The following is a 21,868-nucleotide window of genomic DNA, read 5'->3' as shown; positions in this document are numbered from 1 at the left end:
AGAAAAAGGAGGACTTGTGGCACTTAGAAACTAACAAATTTATGTGAGCATAAGCTTTCGTCAGCTACAGCTCACTTCATCGGATGCATTCAGTGGAAAATACAGTGGGGAGATTTATATACATAGAGAACGTGAAACAATGGGTGTTACCATACACACTGTAACGAGAGTGATCAGGTAAGGTGAGCTATTACCAGCGGGGGGGAGGGGGGGAAGAGAACCTTTTGTAGTGATAATCAAGGTGGGCCATTTCCAGCAGTTGACAAGAACGTCTGAGGAACAGTGGGGGGTGGGGGGAAGGAATAACATGGGGAAATAGTTTTACTTTGTGTAATGACTCATCCACTTCCAGTCTCTATTCAAGCCTAAGTTAATTGTATCCAGTTTGCAAATTAATTCCAATTCAGCAGTCTCTTGTTGGAGTCCATATTTTTGTTGAAGAATTGCAACTTTTAGGTCTGTAATCGAGTGACCATACCCATTGTTTCATGTTCTCTATGTATATAAATCTCCCCACTGTATTTTCCACCGAATGCATCCGATGAAGTGAGCTGTAGCTCAAGAAAGCTTATGCTCAAATAAATTTGTTAGTCTCTAAGGTGCCACAAGAACTCATTTTCTTTTTATTAACAGTGCAGTTACCTTCCTCTCTTCCCATGATTGCCAAGTTAGGGATTCCATTTAGTGTTGCCTCTAAAGGCTAGAAGAACCTTCAGCAGCTTAAACATGAACATGCTTTATGTCTTGCCAGATGTGGAGCTCAGTGGTAGCAGAATCTGCAAGCTTGGTGGGGAGGCTGTGCACACTAGTGGTTCAATTTCTGTGCCCTGATTCCATGCCAGAGAAACCTGCTGACAATTAGACCGCTCTGTCCAAAGAGGCACACGCAGATGCCCTCGGAAAACAACTTCTGCTTCTATAGCTCTCCCTCCCCAATCCTGGAACATGAATGTCTCAGCAGATAAGGTGTCTGCAAAAGGGCCCAGCTATGCTCCTAGGAGACCATTGCCACAGGAATGCCTGGCAGATATCAGCTGTAGCAGGGAGTTAATGTTTTTTGGCAGCATCCCCTGAGCAGCGGGCTTCCTCCAGTAATAGAAGCTCCTGTTGTGTGTGCCCTTCAGGCAGTATCTAGGCTCTCCTCTCTACAAGGGCCATCATCTTAAATAATCAAGAGTTTTTCTTGCTATAAATGTTTATTGGAGATAACGTACAGTGCCACACCCTTAAGCAAGTGCTCAAAGCTAGGGGCACTGAAGGGGAAATGCATTCCTCCCCCTACACAAATGGGAAGCTCTTTGAGGCAGGAGCTGTGGTTTGGTTCTGTTTATACAACGTATGGCACAATGGGGTCCTGCTCCGTGAAAGTTCTCAACAACTCCTTTGAGAGCAATACTATGTGATTCTTCTGTAGTGCACCTGCTTAGGAAGAGACAGTCTGTCTACACAGCAAAAAAACCAAACCAAAACAACAACAACAAAACCTTGCAGCACCAAGTCTCAGAGCTCAGGTCAACTGACTCAGGCTTATGCTATAGGGCTAAAAATCACCCAGGGAGCAGGGAGGGCCCAGGCTCCAGGAAACCAAGCCCAAATGCCTATACAGCTATTTTTAGTCCCAGAACACAAGCCTGCATCACTTCAGCTGGGCTCAAATTCGCTGCGGTGGGGTTTTTTGTTGTTGTTTTGCCATGGAGACATAACCTGACTCTGCCTCTCCTGCAGTTTCCCGCAAGGCTGTTTGCCCTCATTGGTTTAATAGAACTAGTCCCCATGAAAGTCAATTGAGCTGTGTCTCGCCTCATCCCCCACCCCACACACCAGGGAGTTTGTTTTCCATCCGTTTCTTAGGTGTTCTAGTGTTTTTAAAAAGAGAAGGAGATGCTAGCCCATTTTGCAGCCACAAATGTAAATGACAATGTAGAATACAACCTTCTTGCATATGTTTTATTATAGACACATTTACATTCATTGCAGTTAAACCTGGATAATGGTCCAAAGCTACAGTTCAATTTAAACAGTGCAAGAAAAACAGCCGATACAGAAAGGCTGCAAATGGAGTTTCAAAAGAGACTATTTCTCAAGTCCATTTTCTGGCCTTCCATCTCTCTTAGCTAAGTCATATTTCAAGACAGTCAGTGCTTTTGCCTAGCCATGGTAGTCATGTGGGTAGGCATAATAAATGCCTATAGACAAAGAATAAAGCCAGTGGAAAAATGTCTTCTGCCACGACACTGGGTCATGCTGTGGGAAATACAACCTAAAGCACAAGGGTAGAAGCGTAAAGGCCTTTGCTACAAGCCATAACGGAGATGTCAGTTAGGTTCCCAGCTACTTTATCCAACATCAAAGCTCCTGTGCAAGGTATGGTAAGACTGCATTTCCCAGCATTCCTTTCAGCCATACATTTCCCCCTCTATCACTCAAATACATGTATTAATACATTAAGCAAACTCTGAAAGAAATGGTTACACTGGTCCCCTTGTAGCATTCTCCTCCATGCCTTCCCTCTGGGTGCAGAAGCAAAAGACACTGACAGATAACAGGACGAGTGTCAGATGGCACATGACCTGGGATCGTAGACTGGGTACACCACCAGGGTAGAAAGTTGCTGAGTTCTATAGTCCAAGTCCAATCACTTCTTCCCCAGATGGCTTCTGTGCAAAAGTTTCTCAGGGCACACAGGACTATTCTGAAGGGGTTTCTTTCAACAGCCTTTACCGTAACCATGTAAATTCATAGGATACTGAAACCCTCCCATCTTCCAAGGAAGTTGAATGAAACGGTCCTCCTGGAATGCTTTACTCTGAAGATGCAAAAAGTCAAAACCTTCTCTCCCCTACTTGCATCTGTGTCAGAGAGGGTGTGTTTTGCAGCCTGGTCCCCTGGATCAGAAATCATTATCGCTTTACCACAGTGGAACAAAGATCCACCCCCGCAGAACTGGGAAATCTCCTACTCACCTGGATCAGCTGGTGAGACATGAAGGGTTTAGGCTGGTCTCCTCCACTGCAAGTCCTTCAGGATTTCAGCCCCATTTTTGCCATCATCTGCTCATATAAAGTCCATGCCATCGCTGCCATCAGAGTGCGCCGCAAGGCACGGGGGACACCACCACGGAAAAAGCCAACTAGTCCATAGTCCTGCAGGAGGAGACAAAACAAACACCATCTGTCTCACTTCATTTAATTCCTAGACATCTACTGGATGGCATAATCTATGGCTGCACTGCAATACATTCTGTAGTAGTCCCTAGTGCCTGAGAAATCCATGCTCACACAGCACTCAGCCAGAGGGACAGCAGCAAGGAAGGGATCTCTAGCATCACTCAACTGCGGTGACTCCTGCTGATGAAGGAACAGCAGTTACTGGACAGCAGCTATACCATGAGGCACGGTACAGAACAGTAAGAAGAGGGAGGGGAACCATAGGGCATGGAGGGAAAGCTCCACCTCTGCCCAGCAGAAAAAAGGAGAAATAGACAAGGAACAGGGGGACTGAGTCATCTATCTGCCGTCCCGATCAGCAAAACTGAAGAGTCTGCTTCTTGCCAGGAGCTAGGATTCATGATGTGACGGAGAGACTGCCGAGACTCATCAAGCCCTTGGATCTCTACCCCTTCCTGCTTCTCCACGTGGGCACCAATGATACTGCCAAGAATGACCTTGAGCAGATCACTGCGGACTATGTGGCTCTGGGAAGAAGGATAAAGGAGTTTGAGGCGCAAGTGGTGTTCTCGTCCATCTTCCCCGTGGAAGGAAAAGGCCTGGGTAGAGACTGTCGAATCGTGGAAGTCAACGAATGGCTACGCAGGAGGTGTCGGAGAGAAGGCTTTGGGTTCTTTGACCATGGGATGGTGTTCCAAGAAGGAGGAGTGCTAGGCAGAGACGGGCTCCACCTAATGAAGAGAGGGAAGAGTATCTTCGCAAGCAGGCTGGCTAACCTAATGAGGAGGGCTTTAAACTAGGTTCACCAGGGGAAGGAGACCAAAGCCTCCTTTTGTAAGTGGGGATGTGGGATACCTGGAGGAAGCACAAGCAGGAGAATGCGAAAGGGGAGGGCTCCTGCCTCATACTGAGAAAGAGGGATGATCGAGTTATCTCAAGTGCCTATCCACAAATGCAAGAAGCCTGGGAAACAAGCAGGGAGAACTGGAAGTCCTGGCACAGTCAAGGAATTATGATGTGATTGGAATAACAGAGACTTGGTGGGATAACTCACATGACTGGAGTACTGTCATGGATGGATATAAACTGTTCAGGAAGGACAGGCAGGGCAGAAAAGGTGGGGGAGTTGCATTGTATGTGAGAGAGCAGTAGGACTGCTCAGAGCTCCGGTATGAAACTGCAGAAAAACCTGAGTGTCTCTGGATTAAGTTTAGAAGCGTAAGCAACAAGGGTGATGTCGTGGTGGGAGACTGCTATAGACCACCAGATCACAGGGATAAGGCTTTCTTCCGGCAACTAATGGAAGTTACTAGATCGCAGGCCCTGGTTCTCATGGGAGACTTCAATCACCCTGATATCTGCTGGGAGAGCAATACAGCGGTGCACAGATAATCCAGGAAGTTTTTGGAAAGTGTAGGGGACAATTTCCTGGTGCAAGTGCTGGAGGAACCAACTATTGGCAGAGCTCTTCTTGACCTGCTGCTCACAAACTGGGAAGAATTAGTAGGGGAAGCAAAAGTGGATGGGAACCTGGGAGGCAGTGATCATGAGATGGTCGAGTTCAGGATCCTGACACAGGGAAGAAAGGAGAGCAGCAGAATAAGGACCCTGGACTTCAGAAAAGCAGATTTTGACAACCTCAGGGAACTGATGGGCAGGATCCCAGGAGAGCTGGCTGTATTTTAAAGAATCCTTATTGAGGTTACAGGGACAAACCATCCCAATGTGTAGAAAGAATAGTAAATATGGCAGACGACCAGCTTGGCTTAAGAGTGAAATCCTTGCTGATCTTAAACACAAAAAAGAAGTTTACAAGAAGTGGAAGACTGGACAAATGACCAGGGAAGAGTATAAAAATATTGCTCGGGCATGCAGGAGTGAAATCAGGAAGGCCAAATCACACCTGGAGATGCAGCTAGCAAGAGATGTTCAGAGTAACAAGAAGGGTTTCTTCAGGTATGTTAGCAACAAGAAGAAAGTCAAGGAAAGTGTGGGCCCCTTACTGAATGAGGGAGGCAACCTAGTGACAGAGGATTTGGAAAAAGCTAATGTACTCAATGCTTTTTTTGCCCGTCTTCACGAACAAGGTCAGCTCCCAGACTGCTGCACTGGGCAGCACAGCATGGGGAGGTGACCAGCCCTCTGTGAAGAAAGAAGTGGTTCGGGACTATTTAGAAAAGCTGGACGAGCACAAGTCCATGGGGCCGGATGCGCTGCATACGAGAGTGCTAAAGGAGTTGGCAGATGTGATGGCAGAGCCATTGGCCATTATCTTTGAAAACCCCTGGCGATCGGGGGAGGTTCCGGATGACTGGAAAAAGGCTAACGTAGTGCCCATCTTTAAGAAAGGGAAGAAGGAGGATCCTGGGAACTATAGGCCAGTCCGCCCTCACCTCAGTCCCTGGAAAAATCATGGAGCAGGTCCTCAAGGAATCAATTCTGAAGCACTTAGAGGAGAGGAAAGTGATCAGGAACAGTCAGCATGGATTCTCTAAGGTCAAGTCATGCCTGACTAATCTAATTGCCTTCTATGATGAGATAACTGGCTCTGTGAATGAGGGGAAAGCAGTGGACGTGTTGTTCCTTGACTTTAGCAAAGCTTTTGACATGGTCTTCCACAGTATTCTTGCCAGTAAGTTAAAGAAGTATGGGCTGGATGAATGGACGATAAGGTGGTTTGAAAGCTGGCTAAATTGTCAGGCTCAACGGGTAGCGATGAATGGCTCTGTGTCTATTTGGCAGTCGGTAGCAAGTGGAGTGCCCCAAGGGTCGGTCCTCGGGCTGGTTTTGTTCAGCATCTTCATTAATGATCTGGAGGATGGTGTGGATTGCACCCTCAGCAAGTTTGCAGATGACACTAAACTGGGAGGAGAGGTAGATACGCTGGAGGGTAGGGATAGGATACAGAGGGCCCTAGACAAGTTAGAGGATTGGGCCAAAAGAAATCTGATGGAGGTTCAACAAGGACAAGTGCAGAGTCCTGCACTTAGGACGGAAGAATCCCATGCACCGCTACAGGCTAGGGACCGAACGGCTAGGCAGCAGTTCTGCAGAAAAGGACCTAGAGGTTACAGTGGACGAGAAGCTGGATATGAGTCAACAGCGTGCCGTTGTTGCCAAGAAGGCCAATGGCATTTTGGGATGTATAAGTAGGGGCATTGTCAGCAGATTGAGGGACGTGATCGTTCCCCTCTATTCGACATTGGTGAGGCCTCCTCTGGAGTACTGTGTCCAGTTTTGGGCACCACGCTACGAGAGGGATGTGGAAAAATTGGAAAACGTCCAGCGGAGGGCAACAAAAATGATTAGGGGACTGGAACATATGACTTATGAGGAGAGGCTGAGGGAACTGGGATTATTTAGTCTGCGGAAGAGAAGAATGAGGGGGGATTTGATAGCTGCTTTCAACTATCTGAAAGGGGGTTCCAAAGGGGATGGTTCTAGACTGTTCTCAGTGGTAGCAGATGACAGAACGAGGAGTAATGGTCTCAAGTTGCAGTGGGGGAGGTTTAGGTTGGATATTAGGAAACACTTTTTCACTAGGAGGGTGATGAAACACTGGAATGCATTACCTAGGGAGGTGGTGGAATCTCTTTCCTTAGAAGTTTTTAAGGTCAGGCTTGACAAAGCCCTGGCTGGGATGATTTAGTTGGGGATTGGTCCTGCTTTGAGCAGGGGGTTGGACTAGATGACCTCCTGAGGTCCCTTCCAACCCTGATATTCTATGAACAAAACCATTTCAGGTCCCTTAATATAGTGACCAGCCTCACTTCAGAATTTTGTGTCAGTTAATATTTACAGAATTGCCCACAAGTGTTTTTAAAGCTCTGCCTAGGATTTACATTCATTGAGCAGAAAGAGAAATTCTGAATGGGAGCAAATAGACTCCAAGCAGAAGCGTGGCTGAAATCCAGATTCAAACAGACCCAAACTTTAAGGAGGAGGATTGATATGGACCTGAGCTGCAAAATTCAGCTCCAGAGCTTTCATTCTGAGTTTGCAGGCTCTCACTTGCAACAACGAAACAGTCTAGCCAAGAGTCATCTCATCAGCAAGGTAACCCAATGTCAGGACAACTGAAACTCAACTCTGATGTTGTGTAACCCCTAGCATTACATCACAGGAGTTGTGAATCACATACTGGGCTAGCATCCAATGGACATACATCTCTGGGGCCAAATACAGGTCGATGAGTGCTCCACTGGGGTATCCACTCCCTGCATCCCCATCCAGTTCCTTGGATAACAGATCTGTACATTCACTTCAAAGGATAGATAATTGTTTTATAGCCCATTTATCCTTGACACTCGTGTTTATACAGGAGCATATTACAAAAATCCTCCTTCCTCAGTCTGGCAATCACAGGAGTACTACAGTGATAAGCCATGGGTGCCAGCAGCCCAGGACTGGGTACAACCAGATCCTGCAAGGTTATTTGCTAACACAATTGAAGTGACATCAGTAAGTACATTCTATTAATAACAGTCTAAGGGTAAAAGTGCTCTTTATAACGGAGTGAAAAAAGGTGAAGTGAAATCTGTAGTCATACGATGGCTCAGGAGACAAGTTAAGATTATGTGTGAGGGGTGAATGTAACATGCCCAAATGTCATCCCCTTTTTATTCACTCACTCCCCATGCTCAGCTAGAGAGAGAGTGTTTGCTTTTCCAAGGGATTTGTCCTATGTACATAGGTAAGGGATGGTGGAGCACCAGGAATAACCAGGTGGTGGTGAAGTTAACTGTCTAGCACATTAAATTTTCATACCGCTCAGAAGGAGCAAGAAACAAACAACAGTAGCGTGCTGGGAGCTGTCTGCTCCCAAGGATGCTGATGTGGATATCTGCCCAGTGGGAACTGGACTCAGACCACCAACCAGTCATCAGATGGGAGTAACTTCAGTCACTACTGACCCAGGCTGTATGTGAACCAGTGACCAAGAGGTGACGAGTTCACTCTCCCATAGCATAACACAGAGGAAGCATTTCAGAAACTACATTGTGTTCACAGCACTATACCTAGCAATGACTCATTTGAAGGTCTGCTTTAGAGATGAAGGCAAGAACCTTATCAAATTTCTGGTGAAGTGACCAGAACTGAGGTTACATTCACACAATCTTCTCAGCCTCACCTTGAAGATTGAGGCAATGGCCTGCCCTGTCCACTGGTATTTTTCAGGTGTCAGCTGCATGTGGGTTTTGATTACATCAGCAGGCTGTGTCGCCAATGAAGCCAGGATTCCAGCAAAGATTCCGCAGCCGAAGTTCACTAAGGGGGTGAGTGCTGGATCAAACTGGTCTGGAATGGAACAAGACGCAGCTTAGTCAGACATAATACAGTACAATTCTGTTCTGTAGATAGTGACTTTCTTATGACTATATCCCAGACTAAATAGTTACCAAATTATGAAGTAGATAACTGAGGAAGAGATATTTCAGGCATAGAGAAGAGACTTTTCAAAGGAGATTAGAAAATAGACACACCAATGCTAATTTTAGCTAAACAAATCACTTCCACTGGGACAGAATTTGACAAACACACAGAGCTAAAGAAAGGCTGGTTTAGAGGGCAGAAGCTGCAGAGGAGAAGGCTCACATACCAAAATCAGGCAAGTCTCAATTTAGTAGAGATTGCAGGAATGTTGGGGAATTATACAGTGTGCATGAAAATGAGCAACTGGCAATGTCAAGTGTTGAGCAAGTTTTCCTTATACACAGCTCTGCCAACTCCTCATCCCTAACCCACAGTACCCCCTGCGTGGTAACTGCATCCCTGAAGTATCTGTCTCATACTTTGCTCATAGGCGAACTCAACAGATCACCATGAAGTGTGCAATCTAGACCGGAGTCCCCGAGCACCAGCGTGAGGCCCATGTCATTTTCATTTGAGACTCCTCCAGAATGTGAACATCCAGTTCTCTACAGGTGGAACACTAATGCCCCACCTAAGCCCTACAAGGGATTGATTTAACCACCGAGAAAAAGGCCAAAGTAAAGCATGTGGACAGAAACGGAAGGATGCTTGGAGTGAGAAGAACCACATTCTGTGTTATTACATCCACATTCAGCCTTACCCTGAGGCATAACTCTTTTGGTCTGGGTATAGAACATCAGATAGATGCCAGAAAAGGGTGCATCACGCAGGAGCGTTGCAGTCAGCCCACAGAACAAGCCCCGGGCCCCTTCTGTCCGATAGATATTCCTCAAGGCTCCATACACACTCTCATAGCCATACTTCCCACTCTGCAGATGACACACAAAAATGGTTACCTACATGTCAGATATAGGTTCCCTGGTGCTGGGACATCATTACTGAGCAAGCCTTGAAGTGAAATAACCTCTCTACACACAAAGGGGTGGACACTTACCTCCGACTCCTAAATGCTTCAGATACACCACAAGGGCAACCAGTCAGATTTCTCCTTTCCCAAGGCCAATCATATATTGTAGTTACAGAATATTTCTAAGTATACACACAAGGCAAGATGACATAGGAACTATTCCAGCGACATCACAGCAGGACCAGAGAGCAGCTGTCTTGCTACAGTGTCAGCAACAGAGCTTCCCACAGGTTTTATCACGGATATTTTATCAGCTACTTCTATAGCAATTTACTTCTCCCACTCCATCCACTTCCACTGGCTGGAAGATTTAATCCCAGTCTCCTCGCAGGGCTAAGCATGGTGCCTCCCCAGCAACCCCCACCAAGGATGCAAGAGCTAAGGAAGGGAATTTGAACTTTATCTCTTGCATGGCAGATCTGTGAAATGGAACTACTACATATAAAATAAATATACACCATACAGACCAGCTTTGCAAGAGAGTGTTAACAGCCCAAGATACATCCACTCTCCCCCACTCCTGCCATCATGATGATGATAAAAATTTTATTTCTTGATGAGCAAGTAAAATATAAAAGCTACTTGCTCCAGGTGTGTGAGTGTGGAGAATTTTTCAGCCCATCTAGGTTTCAAACCATACCAATCATTGCAGTATTTAAGCACCTTACGCAGTATAGAAGCAGCATATAGGATCTCAGTTTCTCTGTCCCCGATACCCAAGACAGAAGAATTTTTTGTGCTACAGGAGAGGGTATGATATCACAACACAACAGAAAATTCTACGAGCATGAAAATTGTGACACTCACCTCATACCGTGTCTTCACCACGGTTATGGGCAACATGCAAACACCTGCTACTGTTCGGGAGCTAATGCCCAGAAGGACAGACTCTAGGGCTGTGGGGGAGCGGTCTGAGAGAAAGTACTGTTTCATCTTGTACAAGGTGCTGAAGTAAATCCCGACCCCAGGGATGCATCTTGCGAAGGACTGCAGAAGAGTGAAAAATGGAGAGAAAATAGGAGGGAGCAAGCATACACTATAGAACATTAATACAAGTGTGCATTAAGCCAGCTGGAAGCTTCGGGCCCAGGGAATGGTCACTGGAAAGAAAGAACTGGCACTCTGAAGAAAGGAGAAGAGGTGAAGGGCAAAATCATGACTCCACTGAAGTAAGAGTTTTGCTATTGACTTTAATGGGGCCAAGATTTCACCTAAAGACTCCATCCCCAACTACATGCACATTCAGGAACTGAAACAGGCTTAGGCCAGTGCACCAGTCATTACAGATATATAGGCCAAGATTTTTATAGATATTTATTAGACATGGCTTCCTCTCAGCATTGCATGGACTAAGTAACAGACAGCTACCTCCCAGTTTCAAAAGTGACTTGGGCACTTAGGAACCTTAGACCCACTGCCCTTCAGTGAGAGAGACTTAGGCTCTTAAGTGCCTAAGTCACTTTTGAAAATAGGACAGCAGTCTAAGTCACTTTGGCCTTGCAACACTGGGTGGAGCAACATTTAAATACCTTTTAAAATTCTAAAACGTACTTACTAACACATACTAGGTAAGAAAAAGTCAGGGTTAAAATAGTCACTTACTGGTGAGACCCCTTTCCAGAGCCCTAGGAGGCTTTCAGTGCGAACAACCCTAATGAACAAAGCTACCATCCCAACATGACCTGACCTAAAAGGAAAACAAGAAAGGAATTACATAGATGTATTGCAGCAGTTACCCCACGGGACCAATCCTACAGCCCTGCTCTAGTCCTCCCTCACCACCCAGAGCACTCCAGAAATATACCTGTGTACTAGCTATAACACCTTTAGAAGCTCTTTCTCTATTCACCCTATTCTTCCTTGTTCAGTAAACCTGTCTCCATCCATGGTTTACTGGGCCACAGTCACTCCCACTGGGATTATCTATGGATTTTGACAACATAGTTAGCATCACCCTATGGAAGCAACTATGATATCACCGTTTACTATTACTGACATCATAGTTCATCACCACCAGAGCAACTGTAGATTAACAATGGAGGGGGTCATGGATGAATATATGAGGCAAGAGGAATAGGTTGGTTAGATATTGACACACCAGTTCCCCATAGGGTAAAGGTATGTAGCAGTCATATGGGATTTTACAGAGCACGGTGGGCATCAGTGAAACCACATGGGCCTACCTAGGACAGCTGCTTCAACAATGAATGCAGTGCTCTCAGCTATACGCTTCCCAATGTTATGACTGAATATCACTAGGATAGAGCTCAGGAGAATAGGGTCTCACTACCATCTTTCACTTTGTAGGCTCCTTCAAAGTACTTCCCCTCTGACACACATACTCCGAACAATAGAAGCTTCAAGCACTTACCCACTGATGGAAGGCTGCAGGGTCTGCAGCCGGGTTTTAAGCAGATCTAGGGGCTGGAAGAGAAGGGTGGAGCAGGTCCCACTGATGGAACCGCACACAAAGGCCTTTAGCACTGGATGCATCTGAAAGAGAAGTCCTGGCTTTAAAAAAAAAAAAAAAAAAAAAGTCTCATATAAAGACTTAACTGGAAAAAGTGCAAGAGGAGATGAGTATTCACTAGTTCTATGGGTGATTTCTGAAGGCAGGGGGAGCATTTGGTGGATGAACACTGAGCAATAGCAGTTCAATGTGCAAGAATAGTTGCCTAAAACCTTCTGAAGTGCACATACACACACTCCGTGAAAGGTGTTACAAGTGCTTTTTAATTTATCTTCATGGATTTCCTCCTCACTGTTGTGCACTCATATACTACAGAGGAGGGTGCAGTATAAGGACCTGAACAGAACAGAACAAAAGCATGTATTGGCATAAGAACATAAGAATGGCCGTACTGGGTCAGACCAAAGGTCCATCTAGTCCAGTGTCCTGTCCTCTGACAGTGGCCAATGCCAGGTGCCCCAGAGGGAATGAACAGAACAGCTCATCATCAAGTGATCCATTCCCTGTCGCCCATTCTCAGCCTCTGGCAAACAGAGGCTAGGGACAACATCCTGGCTAATAGACATTGATGGACCTATCCTCCATGAACTTATCTAGTTCTTTTTTTGAATCTTGTTATAGTCTTGGCTGTCACAACATCCTCTGGCAAGGAGTTCCACAGACTGACTGTGCATTGTGTGAAAAAATACTTCCTTTTATTTGTTTTTAAACCTGCTGCCTATTAATTTTATTTGGTGACCCCTAGTTCTTCTGTTACGAGAAGGAGTAAATAACACTTCCTTATTTACCTTCTTCACACCAGTCATAATTTTATAGATCTCAATCATAGCAGCTACAGAGGTGAAAGGGACTGCTGCAATGCAAAATACAAAATACACAGCAGGCTAGAGAAATCCAAAAATAATTCTTGCTCTACAAAGCAGATGCTAAAAAGTGAGGAGTTACTTGGAGGATGTTGGGATGTGCTCAAAGCAAAGTACAATATCTTCTCAGCAGATCGAGAGACTGCAGAAATGAAGAGTTCATTAATTTTCTTCTCGTTCTCCTCATCTCACGCTTTCAGCTCCAAATCTTGCTCCTGAGGCAGGTTCTTTCCCGATCCAAAGAGGACTTAAGCATAAGTCACAAAGCAAGCAGCAGGCTTACTTTAAATAAAACCACCTCACATGATTCCCAAGAGACAAAGAGCTTCTGTGCCGTCCGGACAGAACACATCTTCCTAACATAACGCTGCCCGGACGCATCAGAGAACCTCATGACTAGCGTTCATGTTTTCAGCTTCGCTTGACGTGTGTTTAGCTGTAATAATAAGTCTTTTAGATCTCACTAACTTCTAATGTTTACTTTAGTTTAGAGCATCTTTCTCTCACGAATGGATATCACCGGACTCCCATGTGAGGCTCCTCAAGCATTATCATAATTAGAGTATTAAACAAAGTACAGGCCATAAACAATAAGCTTTCCCCCCATTCTGTCTTGGCAGTGGCCTGGCTGAGGTATTATGATCATTACGAGCTCTTTTATGGGGAAAGGAAAAAAGACATAAAAGGCTACACACCCTGCACTTGAGGACCTGGTTTTCCTGTACACCCTGCACAAGGCACTGGAAGAGAGCGGAGGGAATCTCCTCTCCAAGTACAGACCCACCCACCCCACTTAGCCAGGACAGGAACATGCCCGGCTGGGCCTGACTAAAGATTACAGCAGGGGTCCCCCATCCACGTCCTGGCCCAGCCTAGCCCTGCTCAGCTTGGGAGAGGAGCTGGGATCGCAGGCATGGGGCAGCAGTATTGTCACAGGCTCCCCACAGCCACACCAATCACTCTCCTCATCGCCACTTGCGGGCCTGCCCCGGACGTTCACGGCAGCGGGAAAGGCAGTGATGTCAGATTTCAGAGTAGCAGCCGTGTTAGTCTGTATCCGCAAAAAAGAAAAAGGAGTACTTGTGGCACCTTAGAGACTAACATATTTATTTGAGCATAAGCTTTCGTAAGCTACAGCTCACTTCATCGGATGCATTCAATGGAAAATACAGTGGGGAGAATGCATCCGATGAAGTGAGCTGTAGCTCACAAAAGCTTATGGTCAAATAAATATGTTAGTCTCTAAGGTGCCACAAGTACTCCTTTTCTTTTAGTGATGTCAGAGGCATCCCTCCAGAGCCAGCCAATCCCGGTAGGCGAGCTCCAGCCAATCAGGAAAAGGTAAGGGCCCAGAGTTCTGTTAACTCTTCTCTCCCCTCCCAGGGAAGCCTGTAGCCGCCCCGCAGCCTGCCATACACACTGCGACAACCCTAAAATGCCCCGCACCCTACTCTGCTCCTGTAGTCCCACAATGCACTGCCCCACCCCTGCACCCATCTGTGTGCAGTCCAGCAGTACGCTGCGTTACCCTCCAGCCTGTACTATGCAGCCTCCCCTCTGATCTCCTAGTGCACTGTCCTGTGCATCACACAATCTCCCCATACACTGACACTCAACTAACAGCACATCCTTCCCCTGCGCTGCACTCCCATCCAAGCTATACCTTGCAATCCCCTATATATCAACTGTACTGCTCACCATGGGCCATGCAGCCTCTACAAGACATTTCATTGGACCTACCCCCATTATATACCATCTACTCCCCGTGGTACTGTAACTCAGTGCTATACAACCTCCACTGCTCTGCACTGCCCCGCTCTGTATGCCATGCAGTTCTCCTACTGCACCCCAGTACCAGACACACCCACTGCACGGCACTGCACCATATGACACACAAGTTTTCTTGTGTGCTCAAATAAATTTGTTAGTCTCTAAGGTGCCATAAGTACTCCTTTTCTTTTTGCGAATACAGACTAATATGGCTGCTACTCTGAAACAAGTTTTCTGGCTCCAGTCATCGTGCAGCCTTGCACATATCACACTGCATATTCTCTACACACTGTGAGACACTCAGCACTGCTCCCCATTGTAAGCCACACAACCTGTAATACTGAACTGCAACCTCCCCCCCACCCCCGACCGTGCAACAACCCCAGCGTGATCTCTTCTGAACGGAAAAGACTGATTTCTCTACATGAACTTGCTCAATTTCCAGTAAGAAAAATCCTGCAATGCCCAACACAGTGGACTTCAGAAAACACAAGCATGCAAAGTTGACTCTTAAAGGGACAAATATACACTGAGTTTTTCAGGACGATAGGACATCACTGTCATTCCTCCTTCCCTTCTCCAGATTTTCCATTCCAGGGATTGTGGCAAACAAACAAAACCACACCCATCACCCTTTTCCATTTCCTTACCATTAGTGTTTCCATCTTGTCTCCTACATCTTGAGCCTGGAGCAGCGGAGGACTGGTTTTCTGGATCATTTAAGAAGCTGGACATATAAATGAGGAGATGATGTTTTATAAGTAGTTAAACAGATTTCCCCCCACCCGCTCCTTCCTGGAGATAGGAAAGAATTGGGTCTGAACAGGGGCCAGCAAGCAAACAAGGTCTGTGAGAAGTGATCATAATTCTGATTGGCTCCTCCCAGATGTGAAGAGGATTTCTTAATTCCAAACTCAAATCACATTTGGTGATTTTTTTTTTTTTAAGAAAAAAAGCACATCCGCAATTCAAGAGCGACACAGGAAAACAAGACACTTCGTTTTTGCCAGAAAAATAGAGACTACCCTGAAAAACTGGAATGATTTTACCCTTTGTTAATATTCAAATGTATACTTAGCACACACACAAAGTTCCTTGATTTCTCTGCCTTTTCTGCTCTTTGCAGTTTCCTTCCCATCTGGTTATTTCCTCCCCCTCATTAAGCAGGTTCACCCTCATGAGGGGTCTGCCTTTTTAACAGTCTTTGTATGGACAATTCTTGTAAATCCTTCTTGTTTTTGAATACTTCCCACAGAGGATTACCCAAACGCTTATCTCCCCAAGTGCTCCTTCCCAATCTTTACCAGGCCTTCCCGAGGTCAGATTTTACAACAAACCAAATGGCTATATTCACCTTTAAACTCCAGGAATCCTCGTTTGTGGGATATTACATATGCATTTCCACAGCACCTAACACGGTGGTTAGTAGTCCGCACGCAGGCGGCTAGCCTTCAGACAATTTGCACTCTGCTTTCACTGCACTCACCAGATTGCTAGTCTTCTTCCACAGTGTGCTTCCAGGCTGCTCGCTCTTCTCTTCCTTGTATAGGAGGGTGATGTTACAGCAGCTCTGCCATGTCAGCCTCCGCTCAATCGACCTAAGATCCTTGAACCGGAGCTGCGTATGAGCGGCCAGCCGGCTTCCGGCGTGATAAAGCCAGCTTCACGCTCCATGCCGGAGCCACTCCTGCTACAGCACGCGAATGACACCAGCCGGTGAACGCTGGGTACGGCAGTCAGTGTGACAAAAATTCAATTTAACAAGAAAATGTTTTAATTTTCTTTCCAAATTGGCCGTAACGCTAACAAAATGTAATTGAACATTACATTTTCCTGAAGAAAAAAAAAAATCATGTTTCAGACAACCCCAGTGTTTGGTGGGATACATTTTCAGTTGAAAAAAGAAAAGGAGGACTTGTGGCACCTTAGAGACTAACAAATTTCTTAGAGCATAAGCTTTCGTGCGCTACAGCTCACTTCATCGGATGCATTCAGTGGAAAATACAGTGGGGAGATTTATATACACAGGTACACAGAGAACATGAAACAACAGATGTTACCATACACACTGTAAGGAGAGTAAAAAGAAAAGGAGGACTTGTGGCACCTTAGAGACTAACAAATTTATTAGAACATAAGCTTTCGTGAGCTACAGCTCACTTCATCGGATGCATCACACGTAGCTCACGAAAGCTTATGCTCTAATAAATTTGTTAGTCTCTAAGGTGCCATAAATACTCCTTTTCTTTTTGCGAATACAGACTAACACGGCTGCTACTCTGAAACCTGTAAGGAGAGTGATCACTTAAGATGAGCTATTATCAGCAGGAGAGCGGGGGGAGGAGGGGGAACCTTTTGTAGTGATCAAGGTGGGTCATTTCCAGCAGTTGACAAGAACGTCTGAGGAACAGAAACTGCGGAACCACCTGATCAACATCCTCTACAGCAAACAGGGAAAGATTAAGAATGAGCTCTCAAAACTGAATAACCTCATAAAAAAAAAAACCTTCCACACAAACTTCCTTGTGGATGGACTTTACAAAAACTAGTCAAGCCATTTACAACACACACTTTGCTTTTCTACAAAAGAAAAAGGACACTAAACTATCAAAACTACTACATGCCACAAGGGGCCAAGGTTCCCTGAACCCACCCAACAATATTGTTAATCTATCCAACTATACTCTTAGTCCAGCAGAAGAATCTGTTCTATCTTGGGGCCTCTCCTTCTGCCCCTCCACTCCCACAAACATGATACAGTTCTGGGGTGACCTAGAATCCTATTTTCGACATCTCCGACTCAAGGAATATTTCCAACACACCTCTGAACAACATACTAACCCACAGAGACCTTCCTACCAATACTACAAAAAGAAAGATTCTGGGTGGGCTCCTCCTGAAGGTCGAAACAACCGACTGGACTTCTACATAGAGTGCTTCCGCCGACGTGCACAGGCTGAAATTGTGGAAAAGCAGCATCACTTGCCCCATAACCTCAGCCGTGTAGAACACAATGCCATCCATAGCCTCAGAAATAACTCTGACATCATAATCAAAAAGGCTGACAAAGGAGGTGCTGTCGTTACCATGAATAGGTCGGAATATGAAAAAGAGTCTGCAAGGCAGCTCTCCAACACCATTTTCTACAAGCCATTACCCTCTGATCCCACTGAGGGTTACCAAAAGAAACTACAGCATTTGCTCAAGAAACTCCCTGAAAAAGCACAAGAACAAATCCGCACAGACACACCCCTGGAACCCCGACCTGGGGTATTCTATCTGCTACCCAAGATCCATAAACCTGGAAATCCTGGACGCCCCATCATATCAGGCATCAGCACCCAGACAGTAGGATTGTCTGGCTATGTAGACTCCCTCCTCAGGCCCTATGCTACCAGCACTCCCAGCTATCTACGAGACACCACTGACTTCCTGAGGAAACTACAATCCATCGGTGATCTTCCTAAAAACACCAGCCTAGCCACTATGGATGTAGAAGCCCTCTACACCAACATTCCACACAAAGATGGACTACAAGCCGTCAGGAACAGTATCCCTGATGATGTCACGGCTAACCTGGTGGCTGAACTTTGTCCTCACCCATAACTATTTCACATTTGGGGACAATGTATACCTTCAAATCAGCGGCACTGCGATGGGTACTCGCATGGCCCCACAGTATGCCAACATTTATATGGCTGACTTAGAACAACGCTTCCTCAGCTCTCGTCTCCTAATGCCCCTACTCTACTTGCGCTACATTGATGACATCTTCATCATCTGGACCCATGGAAAAGAAGCCCTTGAGGAATTCCACCAGGATTTCAACAATTTCCATCCCACCATCAACCTCAACCTGGACTAGTCCATACAAGAGATCCATTTCCTGGACACTACGGTGCTAATAAGCGATGGTCACATAAACACCACCCTATATCGGAAACCTGACCGCTATTCCAACCTACATGCCTCTAGCTTTCATCCAGATCACACAACACGATCCATTGTCTACAGCCAAGCTCTACGATATAACCGTATTTGCTCCAACCCCTCAGACAGAGACAAACACCTACAAGATCTCTATCATGCATTCTTACAATTACAATACCCACCTGCTGAAGTGAAGAAACAGATTGACAGAGCCAGAAGAGTACCCAGAAGTCACCTACTACAGGACAGGCCCAACAAAGAAAAGAACAGAACGCCACTAGCCATCACCTTCAGCCCCCAACTAAAACGCATCATCAAGGATCTACAACCTATCCTGAAGGACGACCCATCACTCTCACAGATCTTGGAGGACAGGCCAGTCCTTGCTTACAGACAGCCTCCCAACCTGAAGCAAATACTCACCAGCAACCACACACCATACAACAGAACCACTAACCCAGGAACCTATCCTTGCAACAAAGCCCGTTGCCATCTACGTAAAAGAATAAATGGACACAAATCAGACGTCAAGAATTATAACATTCAAAAACCGGTTGGAGAACACTTCAATCTCTCTGGTCACTCGATTACAGACCTAAGAGTGGCTATTCTTCAACAAAAAAAACTTCAAAAACAGATTCCAACAAGAGACTGCTGAATTGGAATTAATTTGCAACTGGATACAATTAAGTTAGGCTTGAATAGAGAATGGGAGTGGATGGGTCATTACACAAAGTAAAACTATTTCCCCATGTTTATTTCCCCCGCTCCCCACTGTTCCTCAGGCATTCTTGTCAACTGCTGGAAATGGCCCACCTTGATTATCACTACAAAAGGTTTTCTCCCCTTCCCGACCCCGCTCTCCTGCTGGTAATAGCTCATCTTAAGTGATCACTCTCCTTACAGTGTGTATGGTAACACCCATTGTTTCATGTTCTCTGTGTATCTGTGTATGTAAATCTCCGCACTGTATTTTCCATTGAATGCGTCCGATGAAGTGAGCTGTAGCTTATGCTCAAATAAATTTGTTAGTCTCTAAGGTGCCACAAGTCCTCCTTTTCTTTTTGCGAATACAGACTAACATGGCTGCTACTCTGAAACTTGTCATTTTCAGTTGAAAAATTTCTAAGCAACTGCTTTTGCGAACTCTGTCCAGAAGCTAAAGAGGAAAAGGGGGATGAGGCACATAGAAATATGAGTATTTTACATTAGCTACCAAAGGAAGCTTCAGTCACATCTTTAACATAAGAAATCTGAATGATGGAACAAAATCAGGAATATCAGGAATAACATCTTTCAGATAGTTTTGTAGGTGTCCAGAGTTCTATGTGTATATGTGTATATATATATATTAACACTAGTAATACTGTAATATATATATTTCACATTACAGTTTACTAGTGTAAAAACAAATCTGTTAAACTCGCTCAACCCTCATGATTCAAGGCATAAATCAACCTCTTACCACTGAATGCTAGGAAGAAATTTCCCCTTTACACAAGTTGTTCCAAGGCAGTAGGAGGGCAAGCAGACTAAACTACAGATTTATTTGGGTTTTATATAGAGAAGTCTTAACTGGTTTTTAAGAAGAAGTCTGTGTGTCTACAAACACAAGAAAGAGGAGATACCCTTTATAAGGCTGGTAAAGAAACAAATGATGTCTCAATAAGTTCTTGAAAAGTGTTGTTTGACTTTATTTATAAGTGAAGGAAAATATACAAATCTCAAAGAGCTGATTTTCTTTGATCTTGTAACAAAGTGCTTGATAAGAATACAGAAAATAAAATCAAAACATGATAAAAAATAGTTTCTAAGCCCTGGTCTACACTAGGCGTTGAGGTCGAATTTAGCAGCGTTAAATCAATGTAACCCTGCACCCGTCTACATGACGAAGCCCTTTTTTTTTTACTTAAAGGGCTCTTAAAAATGATTTCCTTACTCCACCCCCGACAAGGGAATTAGCACTGAAATCGGTTTTGCTGGGTCGAATTTGGGGTACTGTGGACGCAATTAGATGGTATTGGCCCCTGGGAGCTATCCCAGAGTGCGCCATTGTGACCACTCTGGACAGCACTCTCAACTCAGATGCACTGACCAGGTAGACAGGAAAAGGCCCGCAAACTTTTGAATTTCAATTTCCTGTTTGGCCAGTGTGGCAAGCTGCAAAAGCTTTTGCAAAAGGTTTCTGGGGAGGGCAGCCTTATTCCATCCACCATGGTAGGACACTTTACTGCTCCAGGCCAGTAGCACGTACTCGGGAATCATTGTAGAACAAAGCATCGCAGTGTATGTTTGCTGGCGTTCAAACAACATCCGTTCTTTATCTCTCTGTGTTAACCTCAGGAGAATGATATCATTCATGGTCACCTGGTTGAAATAGGGTGCTTTTCTTAAGGGGACATTCAGAGGTGCCCATTCCTGCTGGGCTGTTTGCCTATGGCTGAACAGAAATGTTCCCCGCTGTTAGCCACGCGGTGGGGGGAGGCAAAATGCAACCTTGTAACAAAAGCACATGTGCTATGTATGTAATGTTAACAGCAAGGTTTACCGTGAAAGAGAGTGTACCCATTGTTCTATAAAAATGTGTCTTTTTAAATACCACTGTCCCATTCTTTTTCTCCACCAGCTGCATGTGTTTCAAGGATCACAGGATCTTCTCCTTCCCAGAGGCTAGCAATGATTAGAAGGCGAAAAAAACGCATTAGCGATGAAATGTTCTCTGAGCTCATGCTGTCCTCCCACACTGACAGAGCACAGACGAATGCATGGAGGCAGACAATGTCAGAGTGCAGGAAAGCACAAAATGACCGGAAGGAGAGGTGGCGGGCTGAAGAGAGGGCTGAAGCTGAAAGGTTGCAGCAGCGTGATGAGAGGAGGCAGGATGCAATGCTGAGGTTGCTGGAGGATCAAACTAATATGCTCCAGCGTATGGTTGAGCTGCAGGAAAGGCAGCAGGAGCACAGACCGCCGCTACAGCCCCTGTGTAACCAACCGCCCTCCTCCCCAAGTTCCATAGCCTCCTCACCCAGACACCCAAGAACGCAGTGGGGGTGGCCTCCAGCCACTCAGCCACTCCACCCCAGAGGATTGCCCAAGTAACAGAAGGCTGGCATTCAATAAGTTTTAAACTTTTAAAGTGCTGTGTGGCCTTGTCCTTCCCTCCTCCACCACCCCTCCCCTGGAATACCTTGGTAATTATCCCCCTATTTGTGTGATGAATTAATAAAGAATGCATGAATGTGAATCAACAGTGACTTTATTGCCTCTGCAAGCGGTGATCGAAGGGAGGTGGGGAGGGTGGTTAGCTTACAGGGAAGTTGAGTGAACC

At 45.5% G+C, this 21,868-nt stretch overlaps 1 protein-coding gene across 8 annotated transcripts; it reads right to left on the bottom strand.

Moving 5' to 3' along the window:
• Positions 1–1,921: 1,921 nt before the first annotated feature.
• SLC25A38 (solute carrier family 25 member 38) lies at positions 1,922–16,303 on the bottom strand. 8 transcript variants are annotated; one of them, XR_005291312.2, is made up of 9 exons: positions 16,097–16,260; positions 15,261–15,337; positions 11,879–12,018; positions 11,110–11,194; positions 10,315–10,494; positions 9,241–9,409; positions 8,299–8,465; positions 2,964–3,143; positions 1,922–2,885 (listed from the first exon to the last, which is right to left on the bottom strand). XR_005291312.2 is itself a non-coding variant. In XM_038391789.2 (8 exons), exons 2-8 carry the CDS (start codon positions 15,327–15,329, stop codon positions 3,021–3,023), a joined length of 915 nt encoding a protein of 304 aa, XP_038247717.1. In that variant the 5' UTR covers positions 15,330–15,337; positions 16,097–16,303; the 3' UTR covers positions 1,922–3,020. The 8 variants fall into 8 exon arrangements, 6 of the variants coding, with proteins under 6 accessions (XP_038247717.1, XP_038247714.1, XP_038247718.1 ...); XR_005291313.2 differs by having other exon boundaries at positions 11,879–12,000; positions 16,097–16,256; XM_038391789.2 differs by having other exon boundaries at positions 1,922–3,143; positions 11,879–12,000; positions 16,097–16,303.
• Positions 16,304–21,868: the final 5,565 nt, after the last annotated feature.

The sequence above is a fragment of the Dermochelys coriacea genome, chromosome 2 (genome assembly GCF_009764565.3).
Source record: "Dermochelys coriacea isolate rDerCor1 chromosome 2, rDerCor1.pri.v4, whole genome shotgun sequence".
In the NCBI taxonomy this organism is placed as follows: domain Eukaryota; kingdom Metazoa; phylum Chordata; order Testudines; family Dermochelyidae; genus Dermochelys; species Dermochelys coriacea.
This window is presented reverse-complemented; position numbering and strand designations above follow the sequence as displayed.